We start from the raw sequence: 13602 nt of genomic DNA on the forward strand, positions 1-13602 counted from the left end.
CAATCCTTGGATCTGGAACGGCCCATTCTGAAACCAGAACGGTCCGTTCCGCTTGCATTCTTTGTGTGTTTTTTTTTGAATCTGGAATGGCCTGTTCCAGATGCAAAATTAACACACAAGGAATGCAAGCGAAACGGACCGTTCTAGTTTCAGAACGGGCCGTTCCAGATCATTAAAGAAAGGGGAGAGGAGGCATGCCACCTATGCATCTACGTGACATCCACGTCATCATCTTTAACGCTGTTTGTAGAATTTGGAAAGAAAGTCTCACATTGAAAGCAATTATATTATCATCATGTGTTCATTCAAAACAACGTAACATGTTAAAATCATTGATAAAATTACAACTGTATGTGAAGAAAAAAAATTAGTGAGTTTCTCACTAGATTTTTAGAAACCTATAAGCTCAAACTATATTTTGAAAGCAAGTAACAGAACACAACTCAGCTTCCTCAACATATCTTTGATGTCTTGCTGGCTTCTCAAGATACGGGGTTTACTTTTTCAGATCCGACGAAAAAGGCGAGAACAACACTTACAAGGATGAGGTTAAAATGTTTTTTATATTGAGATCAATTGTTATGCATTGTGCCTCATTCTGAATTATTATTTAGTAAAATAATTAAGATGTAGGAGTTAAGAAATGAAAAGGTTGGAAGAAAAAGAAGTGAGGTGAATTTGTATTTATATTTTATAAAAATAGAAAACAGTCCCACATTATTATTATTATTATTATTACTAAGTGGAGCAAGAGGAAGAGGGTTGCTAAAAGAAAGGGGTTTGGTTTATTAAATGTAGTGTTAGTTTGTTTCGTGTGTTGTGTCATGGTGCGTGTGTGCTTTTGGACTCTTGCTATTGCATTGCATCATCCATAGCCAAAAAAACAAAAGCCTTCTCTGCTCTGCAAAGAGTGTGGGTCTGTTCCTCTCCTTTTATCTGTGCATCCATGTCGGCCACACACTTCGTGGCTTTCCAATATTTCAACCCCAAAGATTCGCTTTCGTGAATTCCGTTTTTTTCTTCTCTTCTTTTTCGCGGGTCTTTGTTGCCTTCGCTTCAATTTTGGAGATCTTCTTGCAGAGATTCTTGTGTGGGCAGTTACAGATTTTTTTTTTAAATTTTTTTTTATCCTCTTTGCTTCCTTTTTTATTAATTTATTTTTAACCAGAGACAAGACAGCGACTGAGACTGTTGTGTTGTGTTCTGTCTTAGATCTTGAACTGTGTTTTGTAACATGTTCGTGTTTCTGAATGAAATCATTTACTTCCAACCTTATCACTGTCTCTCCAACTTTGTCTTCAAATTCTGTGTTTCACTTTGAGTGAACTACCTTCTATTAACAGAACAACAACAGAAAAGATAACAAAAATTGGTGGGCTTCAAGTGTTTCCTTGAAATTTCATATTTTGGAGCACTGCCTCCATGAAAGCCACCCTTTGACAGCTTCAATTTTCCTGGACATTAGGGACTTTTGGTATCAAAGTTGCGGAGACAAAGCAATTTAGAGAGAGAGAGAGTTTTCATGTTTGAATTGGTCAGTCAACAAAATTGGGACTCTGAAACTGTGGGCGACTAGGATTCTCTTTCTCAGTGGAAATATAATTTGCAACCACTTTGTGAGGCTTCTCTCAATTGTTGTGGACACGTGGCACTGAATTTTCTTCTGGCTTCTTTGTTGGTGTGATCATATACATGTTTTTTAAGGTAAGAAAGAGGCTCATAATAATGCAACTGTGCTGATCTTTTAATTCAGAAATGAATGTTTTTTTATTTCTTCTTTCTTAGTCATCAATAGTTTGCTCAATTTGGGAAAAATTTGCACTTGCAGTGAAAGATGATTACATTCATGGACTCAAAAGAGAAATCAAAGGAGGTGGAGAGGTGTTTGGATCCTCAGCTATGGCATGCGTGTGCAGGTGGTATGGTGCAGATGCCTGCAGTGAACACTAAGGTGTATTACTTCCCTCAGGGGCATGCTGAGCATGCATGTGCACCAGTTAACTTCAGGTCTTGCCCTAAGGTTCCACCTTTCGTTCCATGCAGAGTGGCTGCAATCAAATACATGGCTGATCCTGAGACTGATGAGGTCTATGCCAAGCTCAGGCTTGTTCCTCTGAATGCCACTGAGGCTGATTATGACCGTGATGTTGTTGGGGCTGAAACCCAGGACAAGCCTGCTTCATTTGCAAAGACCTTGACCCAGTCTGATGCCAACAATGGTGGGGGGTTTTCTGTTCCTAGGTATTGTGCTGAGACAATTTTCCCCCGGTTGGACTACTCGATCGAGCCTCCGGTTCAGACCATCCTTGCCAAGGATGTTCATGGGGAAACATGGAAATTCAGACACATCTATAGGGGCACGCCGCGGCGGCACCTGTTGACCACTGGGTGGAGTACTTTTGTGAATCACAAAAAGCTTGTTGCAGGGGACTCAATTGTGTTCTTGAGGGCCGAAAATGGAGATCTTTGTGTCGGGATCCGGCGAGCAAAGAAGGGGATTGGTGGAGGACCTGAGGCTCCCTCAGGGTGGAACCCTGCTGGTGGAAATTGTCCTGTGCCCTATGGTGGATTTTCAGCGTTTCTGAGGGAAGATGATAACAGAATTCTGAGGAATGGTAACAGCAATGGGTTGAACCCAAGTGTGAGTATGATAGGCAGGGGAAAAGTGAGGCCAGAAGCGGTTATTGAAGCTGCAAATCTTGCAGCCAATAAGCAACCCTTTGAGGTTGTTTACTACCCTCGGGCAAGTACACCGGAGTTTTGTGTGAAGGCTTCACTAGTTGAAGCAGCACTGCAGATTAGGTGGTGTTCTGGAATAAGGTTCAAGATGGCCTTTGAAACGGAGGACTCCTCGCGTATTAGTTGGTTTATGGGAACGATATCTTCAGTTCAGGTTGCTGATCCCCTTAATTGGCCTAATTCACCTTGGAGGCTTCTCCAGGTAACATCATAGAACATTACATATTACTGCAACATGATGAATTGTACTCATGCTTATTTGTTAGTTCATTTTTGCCCGAGATGCCTTAGCATCAGCAATATACTCAGCTGTTAAGGGAATTTGGTAGAAATGTTATGGTGTCATTCATGCATTGGACTGTGGATATATGTAGAGTTGTTAGTTGATGGTAAAATATGTTGGCACGGATGCATTCAGTTAATTAAAATTTAGAAACGATTGAACTTTGCAGTTACTTATTGCTAATTAAATTTACTTCTGGAAAATTAGATTTATAGATGAATTCTATGATGTTGTTTCTACATTCACTCAAGATTACACTCTTGTCATGCAACTAGTAACATTTTGCGTGTTTAACGCTAGTAAAACCTGGTTAACTTGAATTTCTCTATTATGAGTCAACTCCGACTAATTTGCTTAAGTTATACATGTAGGTTACATGGGATGAACCAGATTTACTTCAAAATGTGAGAAGGGTGAGCCCATGGCTGGTTGAATTGGTGTCAAACATGCCTGCCATTCATCTTTCTCCTTTCTCACCACCCCGGAAGAAATTGAGATTGCCTCAACACCCGGACTTCCCGCTTGATGGCCAGATTCCTTTGCCAACATTTCCCGGCAACCTTCTAGGTCCCAGCAACACCAACCAGTTTGGATGTTTACCCGAAAGTACTCCTGCTGGCATGCAGGGAGCCAGGCATGCTCACTACGGTATATCCTTATCGGATCTCCACCTCAATAAACTGCAGTCAGGTCTATTTCCGGCTGGTTTCCCGCCCCTTGATCATGCTGCTACACCAATGAGGGTCTCAAACAACCCAACATTGCCAAAGCCCAGCATGAGTGAGAACGTCTCTTGCTTACTATCTATGGCAAATTCTACTCAGTCTCCAAAGAAATTGGATGATGGGAAGACACCCCATCTCATGCTTTTCGGCCAAAAAATTCTCACCGAGCAGCAGATCTCTCTAAGCAGCTCTGGCGATACACTCTCCCCAGTTCTTACCAGAAATTGTTCATCAGATGGAAATGCTGATAAAGTGGCTAATTTTTCCGATGGTTCTGGATCAGCTCTTCATCACCAAGGCCAACACGAACGCTCCTCTTGCGAGAGGTTCCAGTGGTATAGGGATAACCACCAAGAAAGCGAGGCCAACTTGGAGACTGGTCACTGTAAAGTTTTTATGGAATCAGAAGATGTTGGTCGGACTATGGACCTTTCGTTGCTTCAGTCTTATGATGATCTAAACAGAAAGCTGGCAGACATGTTTAGCATAGAGAAGTCTGAGATGTTGAGTCAGGTACTATACCGCGATAAAACTGGAGCAGTCAAACACATTGGTGACGAACCATTCAGGTAGTAATAAACACAATCATTGTCCTATTGAATTGGAAAATACGGTCCATGGTAGAGCCTGACTTGTTTATCTCTTTGATGCTGTTGCAGTGACTTCACAAGAACAGCAAGGAGGCTGACTATTCTAATGGATTCTGGCAGCAATAATGTAGGACTGTAGTGGAGGAAAGTAAACCATTCTTTCAATTGTACAGATGGTTCATGAAGTCCTCTATTCCCATTTTCTGACCCTTTAGCCCTCTTCCTGGAGCAATGGAAGGAGGCAGCCTGATCTAATTTTTGAATATCAAAGCTCTCCACATAAATGTTTCTATTTTGTCTCAAAGGGATGTTTGGATTTTGGAATTTTGATTGGAGTGATCATAACTCGTATTTTCCTCCTCTTTTCGCTTTATCTTTGCCTAGTTGAGTTCTCTTTTCAAATTTTGTTGAGGACAAGGAAAAAAGTTTGAGATCCTATAAAGATGATTGGTTTGTACGTAGTTAAAAAAAACAGTATTCAAGTCGAATACCTGTTGAAACAAGGGGAGAGTCATTCTTGCTTTTATGTATTCACCTCTTCAGAGATTGTACCATTTTCTTGTTGCTGCCTTATAAATTACTTACAATTAAAATTTAATCTTGTGTTAAATGCAAATCTAAGGCTGAAAATTATGTACCTTTATACTCATGTAGACAAAACTAGGGTCCGTTTGTTTTATTTTGCTAACTCCGTTTGTACGATTTCTAATGTGAAAAACAGAAAAACACGTTCTAATGCTAACAAAAGAGGCTTTTGTCCGAATTACGATAGAGTATCTTTTGGCTAGTGCTTGTTGTGGTACTATCAGAATCAGTGGAAGCTCAGATATTGGTGTTTGGAGAAAATGCCAGGAGATGCACATGTCTAAGATAATCTTTGTTAAGTTGGTGTTCTAATTTATGTGTGATAAACATTTGGTTTTGCTTTAGGGGGATTTATTCGTTTTCTCTGATTGGTTTAGAAGACATTTGTATCAGACATTCAAATCTGATCTTTGGCATTTCTCATGCCAAATTTCAGGATCATTATCTATTAATGACATCATTTTATTTTTCAAAGAAATAAAAACTATAATGATTTTTTCGTAAGAAACTTTTTTTTTTTCGCTTCTGTGGAAATTTGTTTTGAGCCTGAAATACAAACAGGCTCATAAACAACGGGTCTGAGTTCTACTTTGGTAGTAGGAAACTGGTGCACGGTTGGATTATTCTTGGCATGACATGAGCAATGACAGTGAACTAGAAAAGTGTGAACAAGTTTCCATTCTAGAGACACATCATGTTTGTGGATGCACCGTTGATCTTCCCAAGTAATCTTTTCTTGCTTGACCCGGAAAATTGAACAGGACAGGAACAACGAACAAGCAAAACAAATACCAAAAGAAAAGAAAAAAAAAAAAAAGATTATGTTGGTTGAATGTCTAATCACGGGATAGAAGCATAGGTGGAGTTGACTTAATGAGCAGTTAACAGATAGAAAGATTACGAAGCTAGTAAAAAAATGCCACATGGAGGACAATGGCATGGAACAAGAAGGAAGAAATCACATAGATGGAATGGAAAATTCAACGAAACATAGGTCCCATGGTGATGGCGCAAAGTGTGGGAGATAATTAATAGGGAAATTAATTAATGTTAAGTTATGGGTTATCGGGATTGCAAAAACAGAGTTGTCAAACACAAAGTCAATAATGTGTTAGATTCGGAGCGTGACACCCATAAAATATTGTTAAGAAAAACCAACATTATAGTAACAAGAAAGAAAGAGGTGGAAAGCAGAGGAAGACACATTCCTAATTGACTCCACTCACAAGAAAAAGGGATATTATATATATTGTTATAAAATATATTAAGAGGGCGCACGTGAGAAGGTGGGACCATGGTAAAGTAAAGGTAAAGGGAAAAGTAATTATAGGTTCACGTGTGGGTGACGTCATCGACGGTGGGTTTACGCATGTGTTGCGGCGTGTTGGCGACCGAGCTGTTTTGCTGTTGCCTCCACCTCATCGCTTTTGACTATACTAAAATTAAACCCATTAAGTGCTATGTATAAAGTGTCATGTGGTGACTTATCACACCAAAGAGGAGGTTATCATCACCCTTAGACTCCCCATTATTCACTGTTTCATCCATTATAGTATCAAATTAGTGCTCTCCAATTTCATCCTTCATCACTTATGATAATTTTATTTATCTATATTAAAATTATCCCTTAAAGACATACATGTGGTTTAGTTTTAAAAAAAAACAGTAGAAGAGAGAAAATGTTTACATTTTACTGAATTTGTTGATCTAGTTTCTATTATAAAAAAATTGGTAGTTTATTTTTACTGAAAAAACTATGAATTCACTTTAAAATAATTTTACACATAGTATATGACTATATATATATATTTTTATATTAAATAACGGTGTAAAAAAATTTACACTAAAAACATAAGTCTATTTTTTATTAAAAAGATTGTTTGATTGGTATTAATAGAAAAAAAATTTAGATATAATGTTTTTTTATATATGGTCAGTGTAAACCTCCAATTAAAACCTTAATTTTATCTCAATAATATATATATATATATATACTTTTAATTTTAATCTCATTAATATATATATATATATATATATATATATATATATATATATTATACATGTTATCGCAGTAAAATTTTAATTTTGATTAGAGAATTACATTAATCACATATAAAAAATTATATATATGAATTTTATTCTTAATAGAATCCTTTTGCTCAATATTTTTTTAATTCATTTTTAATACTAAAATTTTAAACAAATTTTTAAAGGTAATTATTGAGTTAATTACGTATTTAGAAACATGTCCAAAATAAAACGTGAATTAAATGATAAAATTACATACAAATGACCAAAATCAGTATAAGTTACTCATTGTGTTGCTTCTCACAAACGTGAATTAAATTAAATTTGTCGTGCAACCAAAATCAGTAAAAGTTTCATAAAAATCGTAATTAGGTTTTTAAGTTTTAAATGGAATTTCAAAATAGTTTTACATATTTTTGTTATTTTAGTCAACTATAATATTAATCCTTAATCCAAAACTTAATTACATTCAAATTAAATTTTTTAGTTTATATATATATTGTGCAGGAATTGAACATATGTCTTTCCCCCAAATTTAGTGATTATTAATTAGCAATTGAGTCATACCCGATCACATTTTATAAACACAAGTAACAAACTTGTAATATTTTTTAATTACTAATAAAAAGTTATTAAAAATATAAAATTAGTGGGTCACATTCTATAACGAGTCTCACTCATATTTTATAAATTTGAATTTGATAATAGAAAATATATAAAGAAAAAGGTGTCTTACCAATACTTTTTGTTTTTTTTTTTTTTTTTTTTTGTGGGGAAGGGGGAAAGGGAGGTCTAACTGCAATTGTATTCCCTTATCGCTTAACTGTAGGGCACAAAAATGTTAAATGCACGTAAAGAGAGAGACAGATCATATAGTAGCTAGAGTGAAAAAAAAAAGAAGATAAAAGATAAAAGAATTAATGGTGAGAATTAAAATGTATGGTAGTCACGGAGACAAAAATGCAACATATAGGTGGTTTAGTGGTTAGAATTTATCCCAAGGTAGGAAAAGTAAAAGGTAATGTGAAGATGGATCTTATCATTCACTGTTTCAAGCTTATCTTGTTCTTAATTTCTCGTTAGGCAAATCCATTTTCAAACTTTATGGTTGCTCACGAGATTTTATTTACGTACAGAGAAGTAATATTGAGGAATCAATCCTGAATCCTAGTACGATTCTATTTTATTCTCAAATAAAAATGATCCACTGTTGTTCCACACTTTAATTGTTTTAAAAATTTAGTTTCACTGGCTAGAAGCATTTACAAGTGAGGCGTGCGGAAACATGCACAACCTTGTTTAGTTTAACCTAGTATTTATTCATCATCACATGGCACAAGGTGCTGCTTTTATGACTGTCAAAATGTTTTGTTCTAAAAAACCCGTGGAACCATGCATGCCTGAAGCTTCCATGTCCGTAGCAAAGTATAATTCATGTATATACGACCCTCTGCAATTGAGAAGACAGAATCCGAAACACGAGGATCCCTATATATGACCAGATCTTGAGTTGGATCATGTGACATGAAATCGTATCATCAACGACATCTCTTTGTTAGCTTAAATAATCTGATTTTTTTTCCTGTCATACTATATTTTTCAATCCATTGGATCAGACTAATATTATTATAATTATTATTTTTACGCATGATAATAATAATAAAATACGAGATTTTTTTATTAAATAAACTATTTTCGCAGTATAAACGCAAAATATCTAATTAGTGTCATGGAGACAAAAAAAAAAAAGTAAACACTTATTGGTCTTGAAAATAAGCAATAAATAATGATACATTTAAAATAAATTTTATAACTTTATTTTATTTTATTTTTCCTTTTTATATATTTTTATGAGTTAATCATTTATACACAGTGTAAAGTTTTTTTACATGGACAACCAATCATATTTTTTAATAGTGATATGTCAGTTATTTATTTAATGAAATAATAATAAAATAAGTAACTTTGAAAGATATCATTGTAAAGTTTAACTTCACAATAACGGTGTAGGGATGATTAACTCTATTTCTATTACATGATTTAAATCATCTTCTCTAACATTTATTTCTTTTCATTTTTTAAGGGCATCTCATATGGACTTCTTAAAAGTGGGTTTTATTCAGATCAGTGTTTATTTAAAAGTAATAGTTGAACTTGAACATGCATTGAAGGTTCAGCTTGTTAACCACCGGATGCGACATTATAGGTAGGTCCAAAAACTAACTTTTAATAACAATAATAAATATTATTTATTTTTATATAATAAAAAGGTAATTAAATACAACTTGCACTCGTAAGTTACATGATCAAATATGTAATTAAAAACTTATCAAAAAAATTTCCAGATGTAGTCCGGGAACTTAATAATTCAACCTATTTTCTTCATCTACCCATGAGTATCGTATTCGCACAATTGTTTTTGATTATTATGCCAAGGTGATTTTGGAGTTCCCATACAATATTACGATATTTGTAAGACCAATATTTATTGAATTTGTTGCTCAAAACCAGAACCCAAGATTAATCGAATGAAAAGTAAATCTAGATGAATGGTCAAAGTTGAGTAATAGATGGCAAAAGATGAAGGCGAGAGGTGACAAGAACCGTTTCCGAAGCATTAATGCTTTCAATTTCGATCACTTTGTTTTCAGGACCAAGTCTCCACCAAATATGGCATGGTTTCTATCAAGAACATTAAACAAAAAGACACTTAAATAAATGGGACACTATGCGGTGTCTTTGCCTGGTTAAAACCTAAACCTAAACCTGGCTTTACGATTTCGTCAAGGAAACGTCGATTTCGAAATGAAGATAAAGAGAAAACATTAATAAAAGCAAAGGGGTGTGCATGTCCTGTTGTAATTTCTATGTCTTGATAACAATTGTTTTCATTTAATCGGTCTCTTAAATTTCAATATTAAAAATATAGTCGTGTTAAATTTAACGTGGAAATCTGAATAAAGTAGATTTAAAAATAAAATACGGCCGTGTTTAATTTTTTATTTGAAAAGATTGCTTTAGTTTTTTTTTTTTTTTTTTTTTTTTTTTTTTTTTTTTTTAAAAAGAAGTAACTAAAGAAAACGAACACCCACATATACATCACATCAAGCTTATGTCTCACCCATTTCAACATGCAGCCCTAATCTAGATAACCCTAAATATTTTATTTTTTTAATTTTTTTTCTCATCAATAGCATATTTGATTGTTATTTTTTTTTATTAACTATGAATATAAAAGGGAAAAATCAGGTTTATAAATTCTTTTTCCATACAAAGAAAAGTTAGTCTCTCGAAGACATTAATTTATATCCTACTTAATGTTTTCTTATTTGGAAAAAAGTTAGTATTTATTAAACATAAAAAGGACCCATTATAATTAACAGTATTTTTGTAAAAATAAATAAAAATAATTAACGCAAGATATGTTTTTAGATTGATTCTTATAAAAATAATTAACTCAAATTTTTAATTTGGTTTTATAAAAAATACTGGAGAGCTTTTTTTTATTTGATTAATTATTAGAGTACAAAACGCATATACAAGATTAAAAATTGAGTTATTTATTAATTGAATTGTAACAAAATCTATTAAAATATATTTCATATTTGTAATTTTTGATTTTTTCCACATAATAAAATTGAGAAATAAAAGAATAAAGATTGATTCAAAATTTGGTAAGTATTACCAATTAACGTAGTAGTAAAAAGGACAAAAATTCAAATAATAAATCTATAGATACTTGAGTTTATATCAAAAGGAAATTGTTCAAACCACTACAATAAAAAATTAAATTTCCCACGGACAAAAATTCGTCGGAAATTTCCCACGGATTTAGATCCGTGGGAAATTTCCGATGGAATTTTCGACGGATTTAGATCGTGGGAAATTTTCGTCGGAATTTCTGACGGATTTTTAAATGATGGAATTTCTGACGGAATTTCTGACGGATTTAAATCCGTCTGGAATTTCTGACAAAATTTCCCACAGATTTAAATCCGTCTGAAATTTCTGAGTGAATTTCCCACGGATTTAAATCCGTCTGAAATTTCTGAACAGAATTTCCCATGGATTTAAATCCGTCTAAAATTCCTGAACAGAATTTCCCACGAATTTAAATCCGTCTGAAATTATTAAATAAAATTTAAGCCAATTATTTTTCAAATGCAACCAATCATAATCGCATCGATACACACAACAATGCACTATATAATATTTTCATTATTATATGGGTGTTTTCAAAATATAAATAAGATATATATAAATCAAAGTTTGTGAGGTATGACTTATATTATATTACCTATATATAATTATATGTTTAGGTTATTATAAATTATAAACTAATTAACATAAATGTGTTTTTTTTACTTAAAATACCAACACATGACGTCCAAATTTAAGAATACCATATCTTTTCTTTAATTATTAAAAATCACTCATCTCTTTGAAAATAACGTTATTAATTAAATAAGGGGAAAAAAAGTTAAATTATGTTCTGCAAATATCATATGTATGTATCTATCATTTATTTCTAAATTACATCCAATATTATGCATGTCATTTTCATGAAAACTTTCATTGATCTTCAATTTTGAAAATAAGATTTTTTTCAATTCATTTTCAAAATTATTACTTAAATTTAATATATTTTTTAAATCACAGTGTGCATGATATTTAAAATAAATTTCAAAAAGTTGAAATAATGAAATAAGAGATCAAATCTCATTTAATTAATGATATTTGTATTAATAAATTATTTTCTCTTATTAGTATATAAATAGTATTATCTTTATGTGCCACTTAAATAAATAAATAAGAAAATTAATACTCACTTAAAAATTTGAGAAGAGATATACGTATGACGTTATTGAGAAAAACTTCAAGTAGGGGTTAATGGAATTTTTTCTAGATTAAATCTTCTTTATTTAAAACTTAAAACATTAAAGTTAAAATAATTACACTAAATAATTATTTTTGTTCCTAATAACTGATTAATTTAAAAATCTCTCTTTAAGTTGTAGTAATTTCTTAAATTTACATTTTATTGATTTTTGAATTTTATATTTAAGTAAATCAGTAAAATACAAAGTAACGAGTATAAATATGAGTATTTAAAACTTCAATGAGTCTATATATAAAAAGTAGAGATAAAGACAGAGAAAATGAATTGAAGAAAAATAGTTAAATATATAGTTGTTTGATTATCTATAGTAATAGATAAAGAGAAATATATGTCATCTTGTAACTGATTTTGTCTAAAAAATAATAGATAATCATACCCTTAACTGATTTTTATTTTATATATTCTAATTTTATTTGTAATAATATGATTATATATTTAAATAGTTTAATTTTAATAATTTTTAAGTATATTTTTGTCTTTTCACTTAAAATATTTGAATTTCTATATTTTAATTTGAATTATTTTTTAAGTATATTTTTGTCTTTTTGTCTTAAATTTTTGAATTTCTATATTTTAATTTTAATAATTTTTTATTTCTATTATTTATTAATTCTTTTCTTTTTTAATGTTTTATAACATTATTAAAATTTTATAATTTTATTTATAATTTTATCTTACTTTTTATTTTATAAATATAATTTGGATTATTCGTTTTATAATTAAATTAATTTTTTTAAAATTTTTTATGAGTTTACATTCCAAGAATGTATTAAAATCCCTCAATTTTTTATTATTAGATAGCAACAACATGGATATTCTGATTATTAGACATTATGTTATAATTCTACTGATCGTACTATATGTTATTTTTAAATTTGAACTCCTAAACTTTATTTGTTATGTATGACATTTTATTTTGTATGAATGAACTTGTTTTGATTTAAATAATTATAATTGATTTAATATCTTTAAATAGGATAATTATTTAATACAAATTTGAATTAAAAAAAAATTCACAAATTTCCCATGGATAAATCTGTGAGAAATTACCCACGAACAAATTCGTGGGAAATTCTGTGAAATTTTTTTAAATTCAAAATTATATTAAATAATTATCCTATTTAAAGATATTAAATCAATTATAATTATGTAAATCAAAACAAGTTCATTCATAAAGATTGAAGAGTTTCAATACATTTTTATAATGTAAATTCATAAAAAATTTAAAAAAAATAATTTAATTATAAAATGAATAATCCAAATTATATTTATAAAATAAAAAGTAAGATAAAATTAGAGAGATTAAAATTATAAAATTTTAATAATGTTATAAAACATTAAAAAAGAAAAGAATTAATAAATAATAGAAATAAAAATTTATTAAAATTACAATATAGAAATTCAAAAATTTAAGACAAAAAGACAAAAATATACTTAAAAAATAATTTAAATTAAAATATAGAAATTCAAATATTTTAAGTGAAAAGACAAAAATATACTTAAAAAATTATTAAAATTAAACTATTTAAATATATAACCATATTATTACAAATAAAATTAGAATATATATAAAAAAATCAGTTAAGGGTATGATTATCTATTATTTTTTAGACAAAATCAGTTACAAGATGACATATAACTTTATATTAAATGTGAATTTTATAAATTCAACCGTTAAATTAAAAATCTTTTACTCTTAAATCATATATACAAAATGTTATATTAATCGAAGATGATTTCTTATAAACCAAA

At 30.9% G+C, this 13602-nt stretch overlaps 1 protein-coding gene across 1 annotated transcript; it reads left to right on the forward strand.

The window, feature by feature from the left end:
- The first annotated feature begins 791 nt into the window (after positions 1–791).
- On the forward strand, positions 792–4935 carry LOC109796830 (auxin response factor 18). The gene is made up of 4 exons (XM_020356646.3): positions 792–1704; positions 1829–2941; positions 3394–4316; positions 4407–4935. The coding sequence occupies exons 2-4, from the start codon at positions 1835–1837 to the stop codon at positions 4474–4476; spliced, it is 2100 nt and encodes a 699-aa protein (XP_020212235.2). The 5' UTR covers positions 792–1704; positions 1829–1834; the 3' UTR covers positions 4477–4935.
- Positions 4936–13602: the final 8667 nt, after the last annotated feature.

This window comes from Cajanus cajan, chromosome 7 (genome assembly GCF_000230855.2).
Source record: "Cajanus cajan strain Asha chromosome 7, NIPB_CcT2T_4, whole genome shotgun sequence".
Lineage (NCBI taxonomy): Eukaryota > Viridiplantae > Streptophyta > Magnoliopsida > Fabales > Fabaceae > Cajanus > Cajanus cajan.